At 32.1% G+C, this 22,044-nt stretch overlaps 1 protein-coding gene across 7 annotated transcripts in view; it reads left to right on the top strand.

The window, feature by feature from the left end:
• The window catches only part of Epha5 (EPH receptor A5), a 345,949-nt gene that overhangs the window by 166,165 nt on the left and 157,740 nt on the right, over positions 1-22,044 (top strand). For 3 of the 7 annotated variants that reach the window (XM_047566737.1, XM_047566736.1, XM_047566738.1), the window contains exons 4-5: positions 6,701-6,856; positions 10,902-11,237. The exons of 2 other annotated variants lie outside the window; for them this stretch is intronic. In XM_047566737.1, the coding sequence (XP_047422693.1) occupies positions 6,701-6,856; positions 10,902-11,237 (492 nt within the window). The remainder of the gene's footprint in view (positions 1-6,700; positions 6,857-10,901; positions 11,238-22,044) is intronic. 2 more of the 7 variants (XM_047566739.1, XM_047566740.1) reach the window with 1 other exon arrangement.

The raw sequence follows: 22,044 nt of genomic DNA on the forward strand, positions 1-22,044 counted from the left end.
TCTTCTTCAGGCACCTTGAAATGTTTGAAATAGAATAAAATTTTGAAGATAGAATAGTCAAGCTATGGAACCAACCTAGATGCCCATCAACAGACAAAAAGATAAAGAAATTGTGGTATATATATACACAGTGAATACTACTCAGCCATAAAGAGGAATGACTTTATGACATTTGCCAGTAAGTGGATGGATCTGGAGACTAACACGCTAAAAGAAATAAACCAGTCCCAAAAAACCAAAGGTCAAATATTTTTGCTGGTATGTGGAAGGGAAACCAAAATAGAAGATAGAAGAGAGGGAGGGAAAGAAGAGAAGTTCAGTAGATTAGACAAAGGGAAATGGAGGGAAGGGAGAGGAAATAGGAATAGGAAAGATATAGACTAAATCTAACATAATTTTCCTATGTACACTTATGAATACCTAAGTAAATCTCACCATCATGTCCACCCACAAGAATAGGATCCTACTTAGAATAAGCTATATCCCATGCTTGTATAATTTTATCAGAGTGGATTCTGCTGTCATGTGTAACTAAGAAGAACCAATAAAAATTTTAAAAAAAGAAAACTAGACAGGCTGAAATTTTTAAAAAGTTCCAATCCTTAATTGAAGCATAGTTTATACTAAATTCACCTAATCTTTCAATGTTATTTTCAAATATATTTGTTTTAACAACAGAAACAGTTCTTCGCATCTCCTGAATATTTTATCTACTCAAAAATTTTCATAAAGTAGGGAATACAAAATCAGATATTTAAAGTGTTTTTCACACATTTTCATACATATGTTAAACATGCTAATATTGAAGTATCATATCTGAATTGACTTACTTTTAGGCATTAGGAAAACAAAACTGCTAAACATCTTAAGTTCATACTGAAAATTTATGTTGAAAGTATAGTTATGAAAAATATCTAATAAAACTAATAATTAAAAATGACAGTGCAGTGTTGTCAGTTATAATGCTACTATTTTCATCTCTAGATTTATTTGTGTCTTTTTGTGTCTCTCTCTTCCTCTAGCAAAGAGTATGTGAGCCTTGTTTATCTTTTTGAAGAACCAACTTTTCATTTTGTTCATCTTTTGCATTTCTTTGTAGTCTATATTTTACTTATTTCTCCTTGATTATCATTTCTTTCCTCCTATTAATTTTGGGTTTAGTTTTTCTTTTTTTCTTGTTCCTTGAGATGTAGTGATAAGTTGTTTATTTGAAAACTTTCTGCTTTTTTGAATTAGATGTTGATTGCTATAAACTTCACATTTATGACTGCTTTTGTTGTATTCTATAGATTTGGGCATGTTTTGTCTCCATTTTATTTCTTCTGTATCCATCATTTTCAAAAGTCAACTAAGAAAGAAAATTTTCCTTAGTTTATATCCTCTGATAATTCACACATAATAGAGCTATAGTATATGTTTTATTTGTACTGATTTTTCTGCTATTCTCAATAAAGTGTAATTGGATAAATCCAGCCATGTTTCTGAAGGTTAATTATTTCCTAATTACTATATGTTTCCATATTCTTTAATTATATATATATTTATATGTGTATGTTTACATATATAATATAATGTGAAATATACATGTAAACATTCAAATGGTCTTTTTATTCTAATGTGAATTATGACATTTTAAATTAATAAATTAGTTATTATTTTCTATATTACTTATAATTTTTTTTTGGTAGCTGTATTCCTTGAGTGTTGGCTTTGAATTAAAAAGTGAGTACAGTTAGGTACATACAGGGTAATGACTTTAAATTTAGAATCTATTGGAGATATTAAAAGTAATTTAGTTGAGAATAAGTAATGTGAAAAATCAATCTAGATTGTCAGTTCCAGAATTAGTGCTAATTTTGAAGATCTTAAAAAATTTCTAATCAAATTTGCTCTTGTCATAAGAGAGATGCTAAATAAATTGCTCAAAAGTTCGAGACATGAATGGGCAAAGAACATGCAATTATGGGAATTGGCTCATGGATCTTGAGAAAGATAGTTTTTAAAATGAACTTGGATGGATAGAATTAGTTATTTAAAATATTTTCTTCCCTTTCTGAATTGCTGAGAGTCTCATAAAATATTTACATAGGGTGCAGGCTTTTGTATCCCATTCCTTGATCATCTTAAATAGAATTTGAATAGTGTTTTCCGAAAAACATCTAGATAATGTAAGACATCATTGTGTGAAACAACTGTGCTCCATTATCTTCCTATGTTTTTTGAAAAAAAAAAATTGAATTGGAATTTAGAGAAATTTTACTAAATATTTTTTAAACATTGTCTTTACTAAAATGTAAAAGGTGAGGTTTGCTTTTATTGACCATTATTTGCTTATTTTTTTTATCTTTCCCAATACTTTGTAGCTTCGCAGGTGTGAAAAACAATTTTTATTTTCTCATCACATTCCAAACACACCTGACCACAGTGCTGACAGGAAACATGCCCTCAAAAAATAAATACCCTAATGTCTTCAGATTAAATCTAAATCCTTTAGTATGGGCTTCAAGTCTTTTAAAAATAATTAGTTTATGTATACCTTTTGCTTTGGGCCTGGAATATTCTTCCTGATTTGAGAGGCAGAGAAGTTCCTTAGGTACAGGGAATTATACACTGGTTAAAGTGGATGGAGACAGTCAGTGTGATCAGAGATGACATTTGAAGGGTTTTTAAATACTGCATGGAAAGTTGTGGATAATGTTGGAATTTTGTAATGAAAATAAATGAAGCTTCCCAAAAGAAAGCATGGTCAAATACTGTGAGGAGTGAGTGTGGAGTGAGTGTGGAGTGAGTGTGTCTTGACAACAGTAGTTTCAGTGGAGAGCATCAATCTGTGATTTAGAATAAGTATGTGTGTGTGTGTGCGTGTGTGTGTGTGTGTGTATACACACACACACATAAATGCACACACACATAATTGTGGAAAAAATGTTTTAAGAATTTGTGTTCTGAAGGTAGAAAAAAAACATTATGTAGGTTCCGGGAGGTTGGAGTCAAGTGAGGATGATGGTTTGTTATGTTTTCATTTCAGTCAAAAAATTTGTAGACACTTGAGTTGTTTTATCAGTAGAGAGAGGATCCTTAATCAAAATTTTCCTTGATATGAGCTAGGACACATTTTCATGTTAATAGGAAGAAAAGTAGAGAGGATGGGCACAACTGTTTATAAATTTGGATATTTGATAGTAGAAAATTTAGAAATTTTTTTTCTTCTTCTCTAATGATTTCCATTTAGAGAAAATGTAGTCATTAAGCAGTAATGAAGGAAAATAACTTGTAAAGAGTTCGAAGAGAAGATGCTATAAAATAATCACATCGATATTAGGACATAAAGTAAACTAAGGGAATAGCAATAATGATTGTCTAACGCAGTTGCATACACCATTGGGATTTGGAGTTATGACTCCAAAGACAATGAATAATTAGTTGGTGATATTTTTTCTCAGATAATATTGAACCACACAGTTTTCTTCTCTTTACCTCTACTTAGCTTTCATTAGCTCCCTCAAATTAAATAATGCATTAAGCATTACTCATTATGTTCCCTAAAACATATTTTATATCTCATGTTCTCTAATCTGAGAAAAATGGCACAAGCATTTTCTGTTACAATTTCCTACTCATTAAATATGCTATGAAATCTACTTGATTTGGGCTTATTCCTGTTTGAACTCACCTACTCTTATCTGTCAACATTGGGACCACTCTAGTTAAGCAGCAGCGCCTCTGAACCAATGTAATAGAAACAAAAGTGCCAGTTGCCTCTGTTCTTGCTCTCTCCAATCTATTTTCGTGCAGCTCTGAAATGATTGCTTAAATGCTACTTTGATCTCATTGCTCCCCTATTTAAAAATATGCATTTACTATAAATATATGAAATTTGTTAGACTTTTATGATCACTTCCTTTCATTGTAAAATAAAGTCCACATTACATATGTTCCTTACAATAGGGTTATATACTGATTTATCCATTGTAAATGGAAAATATCCTGTCCAAAAAATACATTTAAAACATCTAACTTGCCTATTACTCCTTAAATGTGCTCAGAACACTTATATTAGCATACAGTTAGGCAAAGTCATCAAACACGAAACTTATTTTATATATGGTTTTCTGATGCATGTGACTAATTGTGAACTTCCCACACTGTGGAGAATATTTACTACTTATTACTAGCCCAGAAAAAGATCAAAATTAAAATTTTGAAATACAGATTCTGCTGAACACTTATGTTTTTACACTGTTGTAAAGTTGAAAGCTGGTTTAGTTGAACCATTGCAAGCTGGGGACTGTATGTACTTAGAAGAACTATAGTTTTGTGAACTGGCACCAACTTTGATGTATAAATTTGTCTCTTCCACTTTATTTCAACTGTCTTCCTCATCAGTCTTTTTACTTTCACCTATGTGTTCTCTACCTCATAAGGTCCTTTGGAAGGATTTCTCCCCTTAACACACTGCTAAGCTTTGACTCAATTAGATAATCTCCTAAACTCAAATTTCATCAGGGACTCTGCTTCCTAAGGGAAGTCTTTGATATTCCTGTTTAAATGAGGTGGTCCATATTCGCCTCCACCTTTCTTTCTGTTTGCTAGCATAATCATATTTATAATTTTTTGTGGGGGGAGGGTACCAAAGATTGAACTCAGGGTACTCCATCACTGAGCCACATCCCCAGCTCTATAGGCTTTCTGTATTTTATTTAGAGGCAGGGTCTCACTGAGTTGCTTAGCACCTTGCTTTCACTGAGGTGGGTTTTGAACTTGTTATCCTGTCTCAGCCTCCCAAGTTGCTAGGATTGCAGGCTCATATTTATAATTATTTGATGCAATATTTTTAAGACTCACAAAGACGAGGCTTTACCTGTCTTGTTTGCCATTGCAGTCTATTACCTAGCGGAGTTTCTGGTCTACCACTCCCGCTGAAAAAAATTTATTAAGACTACCGAGCAAAATGGTACATTTTTCTACATTTTACTTACATTTATATTATTTCTTGTTTCCAAAGCTCCCATGCAGGATTGAATAATAGTGTTGTATATGATCTTGCATAAAGTTTTTAGTTTGAAAGGCATTCATTATAAAGAAAAGAATGTTTCATTAGTGATAAATGGATTTCAAATAGGCAGAATGTGCGGATTGACATTTCATACTTTTGAAAGCAAATAGAGTTTAATGTGAGAATGGTTGTACTAAAAGGATAAAAGAAGAAAAATTGGATAACTTAGCTAAGTATGGCATTGGCTGCTATAGCAATCCTATTATAAGAAAAATAATATTTTAAATCTTCTCTTAATCATTTTACTACAAGAATGTCCTTAATACTATCAAAAAGCTCTTCTTATCTTTCAAATACCTTCACATTCTCTCTGAATTTATAAGAGCATTAAGGCTTTACTATCACCATAATTAGATCTACTGAAAAAAGTACCTTCTTATTTTTGCCAATTCCTGATTATTCATGGAGATGGCAGAAAGCCTTAGCATGGATTACTAAAACCCAGGATCATTTATAGCATATGAAAATTAGCTCCAATTCATTATGTCTACCAGAAATTTCTATTGAAATACAAGTTCACCTATAAGTTTCAGCAAATGGGCATTGATTCTTGAATAAATACTCTTAAGTATATGCAGTTAATTTTGAAAATTAAAAATAAATGCAGTTTATTACCTTTCTATAAAATAAGCTCTAAAAAGTATTCTAACCATCAGTTTGGCAGTCTGCAACCAGCCCAGAGTAACTAGTAGGAACATTGAAGTTTGACTTTATTACCCTTTGAGAAGAAAGAAGGATATGAAAATCTCTGAAATTCACAGAATAAAGAGATTGGCTTCATGACCACCAAATACTTACTAATCAACTAACTTAGAAAAGTTTTTAGCAAAATTATCAGCAGACCTCTCCTTCCTGTGATTCTAAACTCTTCAGTAATACTCTTCCATTCATTCAGTCATGCATTTCATGACACTTTCTAAAATTCTATTGTTGTCAAACACTGAAATAAGTACTTCAAATGCAAAACTGAATAAGGCATAGTTTTTATTATTTATAATCATTACAACGTGTATGGTATATAAGTATTACTGATATCAGAATGTATAAATGTTGAGTTAGTAAGAAACTCAAAAGAAAACATTTAAAATGGAGAAAATCTAAAACAAATGCTTAAAATGTGACTTCTGAAATTAATATAATGTGGATGATAGACCAGCTCATTTCTGTAGTCTCTCTAATCTAACAAAACTTGTGAAAATTTTAGGATCTACTGATTAATTTATTTTTCTATTTAATATCAAATTTTGAGTGCCTATTGTCTATCATGCCTTTGTAAGATTATATAGGATAATTTGAAGTTCTCCAATGTAGCAGCAGTAAAATTGTACTCAGCACTGCTTCAGTTTTAAATACATATAAGCACTTGTCTACATAAATATAATTTCTTATAAGCTCCTGTGGCATAAAATTATTGATATATGTACATACCATACATTTTTAATTTTAATACTTTAGATAAATATTTGATTATCTGAATGAATAGTCTGGTATTTATGATTCAGAAGCTTATGAAAAATTCTTGAAATTCATGCCAAGATTGTATTACCTGTAATCTGTGTATACTATTCCAAATGATACATTATTCACAAAACAAACACTGCAACTGTTCCTGGGAAAAGCTTAGTCTCTTATTTCTTTTGACAGTGTGCAGACCTGGGTTCTTCAAAGCCTCACCTCACAGCCCGAGCTGCAGCAAATGTCCACCTCACAGTTACACCCATGAGGAAGCTTCAACCTCTTGTGTCTGTGAAAAGGATTATTTCAGGAGGGACTCTGATCCACCCACAATGGCATGCACAAGTAAGGAAACCCATTGATATTTGGTGATGCTAACTTTCACCAGTCGAAGAAACAGCATGATGCCGCCTGTTATGTTCTATTAACATTTCCGCCCAAAACAGGCATAGTCTTAAATCTTCTCAACATAGTTTTCATCAAATTGCAATCTCCTTGAGTAAGCATTGAAAAACTTGAGGGCATTTTTAATCACTCATTGTTAAAAGCATTCTTCTTCCCCTAATTTCATATTCAACATCTGAGGCACAAAAATACAATTTTTCCTTTGATTTTGTTTATTTTAATGTTCCCCATTGCCAAACCTGACTTCTGGTGAATCCATTGTCCTTTTCACATCAAATCTTTTTCATCCTCTTCTTTATAAGTCAGTTTTTTGATCATATAAAAGTATAAATGGCACCTTCACCTGTCCTAACCTGCCTCACTAAGCTGCAATGCCATCGAGAAGGGCACTTACAAAAGAACATCAGAAACATAACGAACACGGAACACCATGGGAGGCAAATCAGATTTGAGTCATACGCAACATGTTTTTTAGTTAGGACTTTCCTGTAGCTGCTGTGTTTCTTGTTAGTGAGTGTCCTTACCTATTACTTATAATAGATTTTCTGATCATGTAATTAGTGGAGATAGATACTAAGCAATTAATTCCATATTTGTAGTGGATTCATCCACATCTATCAGTGCTTTTGAGTGCTTTTGTTTGTCTAAGTTTTCCCGATGTTTCTGGGAATATAACACCTTTATGCATTTGTGTGCTTGGTGGTAATATAGCCAGGATTTTTCCAGAAGCAAAGACTCTGTAACAAATGAAACAAAAATAGAAAATAAAAAGGAAGAAATGCTAATTCATCCATCTTCACAATATACAGCTTCATAACCTGACTTGTTTTACTTTTTAAGTGTTAGTAAGTTGGAGCTGTTCTCAAAGATGTTCACAGACTTTTGGAATTTGAGTGTACATCTGCGAACATAAATAGTACAGATTTCTTATCACAACATCATAAATTAAGGTTTCGTCTGAATTTTGTTATGTTTGAATTTTAGTCATTGAAATATTTCAGAATTTCTCAAATCATCGATATTAGTTTTCTGCTTCTAAAAAGCATTCTTTTTAATCCCAAGATTGATGATTTTATGGGTTAGATGATTACTAGTGATAAAGAATTTCTCTTCAAATGAGTAAATAACATTACGATGTACACATATGGGAGGATATATTTGGTTGAATGTGATGGGATTTTGTTGCCATAGAGATTTAAGTAATTATTTAGATTAGTAAGAGCAAAAGTCCAAACAGCAGGAAAATGCCGACTGGACAATAGAGTGGTGAATTAAAGAAAGAAAACCATGTGCTGAATCATCTTTTCAATTTCATTAATTTTCTAGTTAGTATTTTTTTGTGACCCAGCCTGAGCTATCTCCTTTGTGGCGTAAATGTGCGCCACCCTTTCTATATATTTGTTTTGTTTGGGAATGGGGGAGAGGCTGTGCTTTGGTGGCAAGGACTGCTTATGACACTTAGGACCAAAGCCCACAGGTAGGCTTCATATTTCTCTATCTCCATTGTGAATTTCTAATTATGTTTCAAAAGAGTGTTACTTTGCATGCACTTCTCAAAAAAAGATTGTGAGTGTGTGTGTCTGTTTTTTGTTGCACTCAGTATCACAGATAATACGTATGATCCCCTCATGGTTTGATTGATGTTCAGACCAGGATCTTGAACTTCAGTTTGCCTTTGGCTATTTGGAATTGAATTAATGGCTCTGACTCATTTTGATATTTTTTTCTGGAATGGAATATATATATATATATATATATATATATATATATATATAATGTAAATATTATATATATGTATGTTATATATATAAAATCTGGAAATGAGAATTTTATTTTAAACTACAGAGCAAAAATTCAAATACTAACAACCAAAATTCTGACAAATTAACTTAAACCAAGGGTACTTTTCACAGCTCCACTTTAAGTTGCACATGACACCTATTATTGAGTCAGTGGCATTTTTAAAAGTAAGTGAAGGTAGAGCTTCTACTTTATGAGTTTCTTTCTAATTTTGGAGGCATATGTGTCCCATCTAAGTTGTGAGTGAGGTGGTAGTCAGAAGCAAGGAGACTCAGACTGATGTGTTTTTATAGATTTAAAAGCAATGGTTTTAATGCAAGTATATTTCAATTGGCAAAAGAAAATAAAAACTAGAAGTTTGACATGTTTTTAAAGAAGATGTATTTTGGCTACATTTTATATTTTTCTCAAAAACTATGCATGTACCATTTTCATCCCCAATTTAAATTTTTTCCATATATTTTACTACTAAATGACCTAAAATTTGTAATATCCAATAATACTTACATTTCTATCTTGCCTAATTTTTGATATTTAAAGATATCTTTTATATTGAAGTGTGTAATTAAACATATGGAAAAAGTCATAGGGTTCAACCATAAATACAGACATGGTGGGATTGTTTTTGTAAAAAAAAAAAAAAAAAGAAAAGAAAAGATAAGAAAGAAAGAAAAGTCAACTCTTTAGTCGTGGTTTTCTTTAATTTAGATGGCATCTTTTTACAGCTAACTCCCTGAATACTAGGTTGCTTTTTTATCACTTTTAAATTTGTTCTTCAACAGTCATGTCTTGAAATATTAGATAGAAATTCTTGCTAATTTTTATATTTAGAACAAATAGTCCATATAGGATAATTTCCCTAAATCCTCTTAAGTAGTTTAATTCATGCTTTTGAACCATTTAAATATCATCCTACTCCATTTTATTCCCTAGGGGAAAGAAGTACTAATTTGGTCTCAAAAACCATTATAAATATATTTGCTCTTTGAAGATGTCTGATTATAAACCTTTACAACTGACTGAGGTTTTAACTATCTAAAAATCAAGTTTTAGACATCATGAAATCAATTTTAATTCTCTTTAGTGTGCCAATTATTAGATTCAGAAATAATTAAAATAATATTCAAATAGGATATGGTTACCCTTTACTTGAGAAATTCTGTAAGTTATCCAAAGTGTGAATTTTATTACTAAAAATTTAGTAAAATTATTCTGCCTTGATGAAATAAGATGATTCTGAATATAAGATGTTTTAAAAACTACATCCAATTTTTATTAACATGTGGATAAAAATAAAGCATCTAAGAAGTAACTACATGAAGTTAGAAAAGTTATTTTAGTACCAGGCTAAGATGTTATGATTCTATGAGAACATTCTAGTTAAATGAATTTTTTTTCTTATTGTGGAAGACATTTGGAGATTGAAATTTATTCTATTGATTCTTCGAAATCTGAAACTTAACTTTTTTTATTGTAATGCCTTTGAGGATTAGCCTTAGAATAAATATCAGACTTTCTATTAAGTGAAATGCATAACTTACAAGTCCATAATAAGAAAAGAATAGTAAGTAAAAAGAGGTTTTACTACCGATTGTGATGTCCCATCTCTGAAATTCCATTGCTTTCTTGCTTAAGACAGAGGGTTTTTAATTACATAGGTGATTTATAAAGTAGGTCTGCAATGTCTCTTGAGGTAAGCTAAAGTTACCTTTTTACTTGCTATAGAACTTGCTGTCAAGACTCACCCTGAAAAACCTTATTTTAACCTGTGCTCACTACATGGTAGGTGCTTCGTGTTTACCTACTTCCTAATATGAGTGAGGAAATAATCATTTCAATCCCCACAGAGATTCATTTATCACATTTTAAACATAACATTTTATCTAACATTATTTGAGGATACATGGTTTTACTCCATAATTATTTGCATATATACTAAGAAAAACATCTGCATTTACTAAACTAGTGTTATAATAATGCCAAACCAAATAAATTCTACAGGTCATAAACCCCACTACCTTTCCTACAAAACTGTAATAAGACTTTTAAAAAATAATCACAAATTGCAACCTCAAAGATGAATTTTAAATCTATTTTTTCCTTCGGATAAGGGATTAGTGTAGTAAATGATGCCTAATTAATATCATCTTAAAATATGTTTTTCTCACTTTACTTTGCAACCCAGGACCCCCCTCAGCTCCTCGGAATGCCATCTCAAATGTTAATGAAACTAGTGTCTTTCTGGAATGGATTCCTCCTGCTGACACTGGTGGAAGGAAAGATGTGTCATATTATATTGCATGCAAGAAGTGCAACTCCCATGCAGGGGTTTGTGAGGAGTGTGGCGGTCATGTCAGGTACCTCCCCCAGCAAATCGGCCTGAAAAACACCTCTGTCATGATGGTGGATCTGCTCGCTCACACAAACTATACCTTTGAGATTGAGGCCGTGAATGGAGTGTCCGACTTGAGCCCAGGAGCCCGGCAGTATGTGTCTGTAAATGTAACCACAAATCAAGCAGGTAAGTGCCATGCCCAACCAAACTGTGGATTTTAGGCCTCACTCTGTCCATTATCTTCATGGCTGAGGGCAAAGTTGACTGATATCTCTGAGAAAACTTCCCTATAAACTTGAAGGGCAGGACATAAAATATAACATAACTCAAAACACTTTTCTAGCTTTAAACTGAAAGTGAAGACTTTCTTAACAGACACATCTATAGTCTAAAAATAAATGTTTCAACTTTAATTTTTTCATTAAAAATACATTCCTGGAGCAAATTCATTTGTAACAAAAATATTACCTCATATCATTTCATATACTGTATCTTTGTAGCACAAATCTGCATTTTAGTTTTGTTTCCATCAAGTTTTTTAAAATTTATTTATTTAGCATGTGATCAGGCAGGTTTTATTTGCTTGCTTCTGTTGGTATCCAGCTGAATTTTCTTTGCAGATTATAATAGTCTTTTTCTATTATTTCCACTATTATTAAAATGCATGAAATGAATTTATTTTGCCAAATTCATTCATCAAAACTAGAATAAATACTAATAACTAGTACAGCACTACTATACAATGACATGAAAACATCTATGTTCCATGTGGAGAACTTGGAATTAATAGGGAGTAGTTATTAGAGAGTAAGAAATCTAATCTTTGAACTTTAATTTCCCTCAGATATTTACTTTTAAATAAGTCAATGTGGAAGACTTCTTTTCTGGTAAAACGGAAGAAAAATATGCTATAGCTGCTGTAATAATTCAATCCAGTAGTGGCAAGAAACTTCCTAATTCTAAGAGCAACTTAAAACTGATTTTTGTCTGTTAACAAAAACCAGTATCTGGAAGGGGAAGATGCAGGCAATGAAGGCCACATAGTTGTAACTTCCCTGTTACCAGAACTCTCTGTCCCTATGTATGGTGAGTTTCCATTTACCTCAGCCCTCCATCACAGTGTACAGTAAGTTTGTCTCCTCATTCCTACCTCATGTGGGCTTTGGTCAGTGAGCACATCCTTGTCACCAGTAATCACAAAGAAATAGTTATGTTTGAATGAATCAGATTGGACTTAGTTCATGTAATATAAGTTTGGTGGTTGTGGATTACAGGGGTTGATGAGGGAATACTGTTGATTATCAAGCCTCGGTCAAAATGATTAATTTGAATTGTTGGATATGTCAGCTACATCAAGAGGGTATCTCTGAAAAATAAGAAAAAGGGACTTCGGATGTATCAGTGGTAAAGTGCTTGCCTTGTGGAAGTGAAGCCCTGTAATCAATCCCTGGTACTGGGAAAAAAATCAAGAATAACAAAATGTATGCAGTTGGTTCCTAAGTTGGTTCTAAGTGATTATACTTAAGGAAATATTCAAGAGGTGCCAAAATGATTTGAAGTATCTGAGCAATGCGATATTTCACTCTGAATACTCTATATGCTTTTATTCACATTAAATGCATGTCCATAGCAATTTTTTTCATAAGAGAAAACAATACACCTAAATACATGACATTTCCCTTAGTTAATCCATTATGTATTTCTTCATTTACTCCCTAACCTAAGAGGAAAGTAAAGAAATGCTAAAGATCTGGATAGGAATAAGAAAAACATGTTTTCCCTTAGTATATATTCAGATGAAAGAAATGATAACACATGTAAACTGTTGCAGTAGACATCACAAGAATTCAGTAAATGTGAATCAGAAAAATATCAGAAAAATATTGGCTTTAATCCTGTGGCTTCGGGCTTCCTATGCAACATCTTTCAACCTTACTTGATTCTATTTCCATTGTCCTGTTGAAAGGATATTGAGCAATAACTGAGCATTGTGTTCCTTTGGGAGAAAACTCTGGGAGGTAGCTTGCATAACCTATCTTGCATAATGTCTTTGAAAGATATTCCTTTGATGAACTAAATATAGGAATTGACTTTATTGTTTTAGCAGTATTCTCAATAAATAAACATGTGCTGTAGATGTCTTTGACTTGCTGCCTGTTCTCTCTCCAAAGTATATTTCTTGGACCTTGAACACCATATACCAAGGAGGATTCATTTTCATCCATCTAGTCATGGCAGAGTTACAGTGAAAAACAAACATTTGCAGTCAGAGCAGACATTGTGTTGACTTTTGGTTGATGCTTTTATCCACATTTTCATAGTACACATTGTAAAATCCTTGCAAACCTATTCAAAAGATCAAAATAAGATTTTTTCTCAGCATCAGCATTCCAGATCAAATAAATCTACATTTCCACAAAAATTGTTAACTTTAAATAAATCCTTGCAGTCTTAGATTTAATGCCATCATGGCTGAATTCCTATTAAGTACCAACATTAGAGAAAGTAGGTTGTAGATTTTAATGTTTGCATTTTTTAGGCAATAATTTGAGTGATTGTCTGCATTATATGTGGTTTTTATATAAAACTTCTTTCAGGAAATTTTAACATTAGTTTCAAGTTCCTCTGAGATTGTTTTCTAAATATATGTTTCTTTCTCAAGTAATTTATTTCATGTTTGTAATTGGCCTCAAAAGATGTTCTGCGTTTTTGGTTGATATGATTTTTTATGTATGTGACATCAAACGATGAGTGAACTTTCCAAATTCAGAAAATTCTAGAAGAAAAAATAGTTTTTTCTTCAAGATGAAAATTTTGCATCAATCTAGGATAGTCTTTGAACCTAGCCAATAGTCTTTGAAAAGCTAGTGATTAAATGACTAAGAATTGTTATTTATACAGTATTTAAAACCTCTCCCCAAGTATTACATCATTATAGAAACTAGCATCTCACTCTTGAGAGACTGTATATAATTTAAAATGATAATTCTTTTGCATGTAATTAATAGGAGGGAAAAGCCAAATACTAGAATTAGTTGGAACTTACGGTTCTTATAAAATATGGTTATAATACTCAGATCCTTAGGAAAGAATTTTCAATTTTTTGTGAGAAGTTTCTTGACCAAGAAACAAAGGAGGAAAAATATCAAACTAATGAGAAAAACATAGATGTGACAAAAAAAAATGTTAAAGAAAGCTGGAGATGAGAAAGGGGAATTGATAAGAAAACACAATGTATAATAAATGCATAGTAACTGTCTAATGAACTCTAAAGAGTAATAAAATTATGAAGGGGATATAATAGTGAATATGCACACTGTGTATTACTAGACTCAAACTCAGAAAAGGAATAAAATTCATTGATTTCCTCATAAATTCTCATGAATTTATGTCTTATGTGATACATTCATTTAAAAATTTGAATTATACACAATAATCTTTCTTTGCCAAAATTATACTCATATTTACTTATTTTACAATACTTATTCTGTTCTCTTTTATTCTTTTATGGAATCTAATATATGTTTATGTGTGTATATATGTATACATATATCAGTAGACAATGAAAAAAATTAAACATTCTATTGAAAGCACTTCAAAAGTTTGTCTATTACAATACTCACAAAATAGTGTGCATTTGTCATATTATTCTATGAATTTTTTAAAGTTTATATTTAAACATAATTTTGCGAAGCTCAAGTTAAATTTCATCCAAAAGAAAAATAAGCTCATTCTTACCATGAAACTAAAATTACTAAAGATTAACATGTAGAAGTGCATAATTAATTATGGACTGACATTGACCACATTTAATTGTTTTGAATTTAGTCTTAGACTTTTGTACTCTTTCTCCTAGAGGATTATGTTGAAATGACATAGTGATAAAATGTGACAAACTTGCTTCTAACTTGGGAGGGGATGTTCCAACCATTCCCAGACTACTGAAAATGCCACTAAAGTAGTTCATTCTTATATTTTGATAAGTTTTATTTCTTGGTTCTTATCTGAGAGTCTGAAGCAAATTATAGTACCAGTTCATTAAGTTCTTCCTATTTAATGCCGTTCTCATAGTTGACCATCATGGTGCTTCATAGGATGCTCAAATTATCAGGATTTCAGAAAACTGTATTAGGTAGTAGAGCTGGAAATTTCAGATAATGAAAGAAAACAGTAAAAGTACACTGTTGTTCCCTATAATGAACAGCAATCATCTGCTGGTCTCTGTTTATTTAGATGTTAATAAAAGAAGAAGTCATTGCCACTTGTTAGACCATTATTATAATACAGAGTCCCGGGTTTATTGTTGATTCAATGTGAAACCACATTGAATGTATTTCTAATAGCTGCCTGGTTTAGTCTGTTTTTGTTTGCCAATTTCAATTTGTCATTTATACAGACCAACAGGAAATTTAAATCTGCTAATGTGTTCATAACCGTTACCCTTTTTTCTTCTGTGTTCTTGATGGATGCCACTAATCACAACATTCCCCCAGGGATTTGTATTTATCCTTTTAGTAAGAGGGAGATGCTCAGATGGCTTTTGTTTGGCCCTTATTATAGTTTTCCCTTCATGTTCTATTGAGACAAAAGAAATTTCTTTGAGTTACAGAGTAAGTCTTCCACATACACACCAAAAATCTGGAAAAATAATCAAAATAATCAGATTTAATATAGACTAAGATCATAATTCTATTCAATGAATGACCCTCACAGTCTACTTAGGACAATGTTTCTTAGTGATATTTATAATTCAAAATGGTCAATATTATAATGTCTTAAAGATCTTTATATTTATCTTCATCCTTTCTCTGGTATAAGAAAGCATCAGAAAATCATTGCATATGCCTTTAAGAAAACCTAGATATATGGTATTGACATATGGTACTAGTTGAGATCCTTCTTCAAGAATGACTATCTACTTTTATCTTCAGTTAAGAAGCTGTGGAGTAGGTTAACTTAACTCAGCTATGGAAGTTATTGAGAAGTCATAACTAACTAAATCACCAAACATAGATTTCTCTTTCCAAGACCTGATGTCATCCATGGTACAGATAATTTGACCATTATTTCAGTCTTTGCATACTAGACTAATGTATTTTTTTAACCATTCAAATCCTACTGCCTATTATGACATTCATGCCCACAATCCTTCCAATGATAAAGTGCTACTACTTCTTTTGCCACTTCTGAATCCTAAAGTAATCAAGAAGTTCTTTTCATTGTTGATTCAAATTCTGAGTTCTCAAGTATATAGAACAGAAATTATGGACATTTAAAAAGTCACATTACCCTTTTTTTTTTTTTCACTGATATGATGAAAAAAGTGCCTTCTACTCCCTTTTAAAGATGTAATCAGTGGGTGATTCATAGGTCTTGAACAGTGACTCTACTTTAACATCATTGTTTCAGTAGGTCATTGAATGCCTTCTTCTACACTGAAAGAAAGAATTCCCAATATCTGAAGTTTATGTGATGTACACCATCTTTCACTCCAGATTTTGGTCAACCAATTAAAGGAGCATTTAGCACCTGTGCTAGCAACCAGGAGTAGCACAGAATCTCCAATAGAGATTTATGTCAGCTTGGATGAAATTCTTCCTTGCTTTTATCTAGGAATCATAAAATTCATTTCCATGGGTACTGTCCCATGCTTTTTTCAAATTTCAGCCAGAATCTTGTGAGTCTCATGTTCAAGAAGCCTCCTCTTCCCCAGTATTGACTAGATAATTGGGTTTTAAGAGAAGGTTAGGATCTTAAGTTTATGTAGAATAAGAAGTTTGGGCAGAAAGAAAATTGCCATCTGCAATTAGTTAACTAGCACAGAAAATATATGAACTGAGTGTAGAAGAAACGAAGGGACATCTTCCTCAGTCAGGTGAAGAACAACTGAATCTCCAAGCAAAAGTGACCCAGTAAGTTTTAGAAGTGGAGAATATGTTGAGTCACTTAAATTCTCCTATTTGTCCAAACATTCCAATGCTCAGGATTTCACTTTTTTTTTTTTTTTTTTTTTTGCCAGCAATGGTCTCATTTTCTCAAAAGGCAAGACAATAGAATTTTTGGAATTCAAAAATTCTGTGGGAAGACACTTGAATTTTGATGTGTAGACATGTAACCCTCTTCACTACAAGAGCTGTTGCCGTGATCTCATCTCTCATTACTGCTGTTTATTTAGAAAACCAGATGAGGGGCAATGGGGGATTGAGAAAAACAAACGGACACACATAGAGAGAAAACCAGGGACAGGTGGGACACTGAACTCTGATGGAGGAGCCATGACCCAGAGCTAGCTCAGCATGTTTATTATATCAATTTTATCATCAAAAGGTTATTTGTGGGAAAGTTTCTGCAAAGCAGGGAATCTGAAGGACATAGGATTGGTGAGACTTAAGGTTATCTTGATATGCTCAAAATTCTGTATCCCTGGAACTTGGTGCCAGAGCTCAAGGCCCAGCCTGATACAGCTAAGCACCTTAGCATGGAGCCTCCTCAGACCAGGCACCACCATAACAACTGGGTCATTTTGACCTGCATCATTGCACAGGAAGTTCCCAGCATAAACGCAGCTAGGAAGCAGTCAGAGATCATGATTCAAATCCCCCTCTCCATTAGCTGTAGATCCTTAAAAGCATCCTGGAGACTCCTGGGTCATTTCAGTGCAACTTGAGCTAGGAACTTAAACTGAATTGTTTTTTTGTCTTTTATTTCTTGAAACTCTGTATTGCATTTAGTATAGCCAATCCTTCCCATATTTATCATATTCTCATGTCTTTATAGTACTAAAAATGGCAGAATTTGATCATCAAAAACTCTATCTTCAACAAGTACTTTATTGGAGGTGAGCATAAGTGCTGAGAAACATGCTTCTAGGTATAGAAATGGTCAAATTGCCAACTTCTAATACTAAATAGATCCTTGCTACACTGAAATACTGCCTGGGAGAGGTCCTTTGTCCTCCCTCCCTTAAAACACTATTGTGTGCAATATTTCTCCTCTGGGAACAATTTGTTTATCTTAATGTCTGTTTTCTTAGTTTCAAACAAAATCTAATGTATCTTATTGAAACAGAAAAAGGCATTAATAAAGGAAATTAACTTGTCTCTTAGAATCATTGAAAACAATAGATTCAAAGATTAGAATCTAAGTTTCCAGGAGCAATGACCAAAACACTACCATAGTTCTGGCCTGATGACACTAAACATTACCACACAAGTTTTCAAGCAATAAATGATAGGCACTTGATTTAAGTGCAATTGGTCTTGCCACTATTAGCAGTTCTATTTATGGATCTCGAAACTGCAGAAAAATCATAAGTATTTCCACCAGGAAAATTTTCATATTTTACCTCCATCTTCACTAAAAGAAAGCAGAAATGAGACCATCATGAAAAACTTGGTTGTGTCTGGTGTATCCTAAAGCTATATGCCTATATTTTAGCAGAAAGGGAAACAGATTTTTTTGAGACCTGATATTTGTTGGAACGACAGGATTCATAATTTGTGTTATATGTAAAATATATAAATGCATATATATGTATATGTATATTATATACACATATATGTTGTCATTTAAAATATAATATATTCCTATAAATTTGGCAAATTTTCCTGCATAGTTATTAAAATTTCAGTTAAACTTTTTGTAGGCAATTTTTAAAACAAGTTATCCTTACTATTTTGAGAAAATGTGTTTTTTTTTCGAGTAATGAGATTCATTTATCTTTCTTCAACTCGCTTTCATTTTTACTCTCCTCTCTCCTCTCTCCTCCTGGACATTTCCTTCCAATTCTCCATCTTTTTCTTCCTTCCATCTGTATTTTTTAAGCTTCATATATTGAGGATGAATGAATTATATCCTTTAATTCATGATACTTTTTCATCTTTAAATCACACAAAGCCCTCTTCTAGTTTATATATTTTATTTACCTGTTTACACTTCTATACCAAATCCATTTACAATTCTTCTACATTAAAGAGCAATTTTTTGTGTCTTATTCATTTTTCTAAGTATTATGTTAAACATTAATGCATGTGTTTTTAAATGAAATTTAATGCTTACATTATATACCTTATTTTAAAATATTTTTGTCAGCAAAAAATAGATCCACCTATGTTTACTTTACCATATACTGTGTTGCTTAAAACTGTCAGGGCCATTGTGCTTTTAATATCTTCTCACCTACCAATGAAGATTCAGATTCTCTTGCTATTCAATTTGTGGATGTTCTATACTCAGGTGAAAACTCTAATATAGTCATTTTAAATCAGTATAGATGGATAAATTTAATTTCTAAAAAAAAAAAAAAAAAGAGGAAGAAAACCTAAAACAAATAAGTGGACCAAATTTTCAATTCTTTCCCCATTTCCTCATACAATGCACTAAAATGGTTTATTTTCTTCAGAATGAAATCTACAAAGAATAAATTACATATTTTCATATCTGTTTTAGAGAAGAGCAGATTAATATATTGGCTAAGGTTTTTGACTGTGGATTTAGACTTCCTGATTTCATTCCTGTTTTTCCAAAGTTTAGCTTTTTATATTTGGATGCTACTTAAATATCCCAAGATATCAGATTTTGTATTGTTGAATGAAAAAAAAAAAAAAGATAATGTCTATGACACATAATGGTTATGAGGACTGAGTGAGTCAATATCCAAAAATAAATTAGCAAAAAGACATGCATATAATAAGATATTTAAAATATTAGTGAAGTAGTATTTGAGAAACTTTTATAACATTCCAAATATTGTGAATCTATGAAGTCAACTATGGAAAAAATAGATTCTTATGCTTTATGTGTATTAGATTAACAGACTCTTTCATCAAGTAATATGAAAGAGAAAAAATAGTTAAAAGCAAAAGCTAATGGATGTAATCACTAATTCCATAACTAAAGAAAACAACTGTTTCAAGCTTAGAGGAATAAATCAAAAAATTTCCTTTTCCAAGGGAGACTAGATCTTCAATGATATTTTAGAGCATGCAATTTTACATTAACATTGAAGTTATTCTAATTTTGATGATGTATCTAGAACAATAACACAAAGGAACAAGAGCATAACAGTGCCTAAGTAAAAATAAAAAAAGGAAAAATAGCATGTATATAAAGCAGGCTCATTTTCATCAAAATATACTTGGAAAAGGTACAAATTTTGTTAACTACATTATTATCATATGTGGATGGGTATTAATGTGAGTAGCTATTGAAGTGCCTAAGATGAAATATCTGGAAACAATTTTTTTTTGTTCAATTACTTATTTTGAATATGTTCATATTGTCCTCAAGTTGATGTTTCTGTGACCAGATTAGTGTTCTGATGATGGCTGCCCACAAAAATGTTATAATTTTGCAAACTTCATCTGTCTTGCTATAAAATTTGGCTTAAATGAGGCTCAAGTGCTGTGCTAGCAACTTTGCCTGTTTGCTGTTATGAAAACAACTCAAAGGTGTGACTCTAGTTCAGTGAATATGATCATAGTTCATCTCCAAATTATTTACTAAGGTTTCCAGGAAGGAATAGAATATTTTTAGAATATTTAAATATTCATGCTTTATTTATTGACTCCAGAATCATACTAGAGATTTACCTCATTTATAAGAAGACAATTTCATATCTTATCATCCCTCTCTTTCTTCCTTCTACTATTGTTATGACAGTGTTAGAGACAAGGATATCTCAAATGTTTCAGAACTTATTGCATATATATTCCCATGCAAAGAACTTTATTTGCATTTCCTTCTTTGATTCTGGAAGCACCTTCATGATACAATATTACTATTCCCATTTTTAGGATGAAGAAACTGAAGTTTAAAGATATGAACGGATTTTCAAGGTCACAGATCTAGTATCTGAGGGAATAGGAATTTGAATCAAGGAATTCTTACTCTATAGGCAGACTCCACATCACTACCAAATATTGCACATACTATTTCCTCTTTAGGAACTCTATATTCTTATATCTGTTGAAGATAGCTTAGATCTGCTTAAATTACTGCTTCCTTAAGAAACATTACTCTGCTCTTCAGTTTGATTAGGTCTGTCTAACGTAACTCTGAGCACAAGTCACTGTAAACATTTGTTCCCTTGTTTACATGTCTGGATTATTTCTGGGGGAAGGACAGGAGGATAGGCCCTAGTATCCATTTGCTTAGCCCATTCATCTATTCCTGGGCAACTAGGCTGGGTTCCATAACTGTCTATTGTGAATTGGGCTGTTATAAACATTGGTATGTATGCATTACTAGTATACTGATTTTAGTTCTTTTTGTATAAATACCAAGGAGTGGGAAACCTGGGTCTTATGGTGGTTCTGTCCCTAGTCTTTTGAAGATTCTCCATAGTGCTTTCCAAAATTGTTGTACTATTTTCAATCTCACCAATAATAGTTGAGTGTAACTTTCCTCCCACATCCTCATCAGCAATTATTGTTATTTGTATTTTTGATGATTCTAACTTGAGTGAGATAAAATCTCAGAAGAGTTTTGATTTTCATTTTCCTCATTGGTAAGGATGTTGAACTTTTTTTAATCTACATATTTGTTGGACATTTGTATTTCTTCTTTTGAGAAATGTCTGTTTAGTTCATTTGTCCATTATTGATTGGATTACTTGGAATGTGTGTGAGGGGTAAGTTCTATATATATTCTGGATATTAATATCCTTGTGGATGAGGAGCTGGGAATATTTTTTCCCATTCTGTAGGCTTCCTCTTCATGTTTACTTGGATGTGCAGAGTTTTTCAATTCAATTCACCTCACTTGTAGATTCATGGTTTTATTTATTGGGATTTATGAGTCTTATTAAGGAAGTTGGTGCTGGCACCAATATGTTGGTGCGTTGCTTCTGTTTTCTTCTAGAAGTTGCAGTGTTTGTGGAATAATTCCTAGGTCTTTGAATCACTTTGAATTTACTTTTTTGCAAGTGAGAAATAGGAATTTAGTTTCCTTCTTCTACATGTGGATATCCAGAGTTCCTAGTACCATTTTTTAA

Source organism: Sciurus carolinensis, chromosome 10 (genome assembly GCF_902686445.1).
Source record: "Sciurus carolinensis chromosome 10, mSciCar1.2, whole genome shotgun sequence".
NCBI lineage: Eukaryota > Metazoa > Chordata > Mammalia > Rodentia > Sciuridae > Sciurus > Sciurus carolinensis.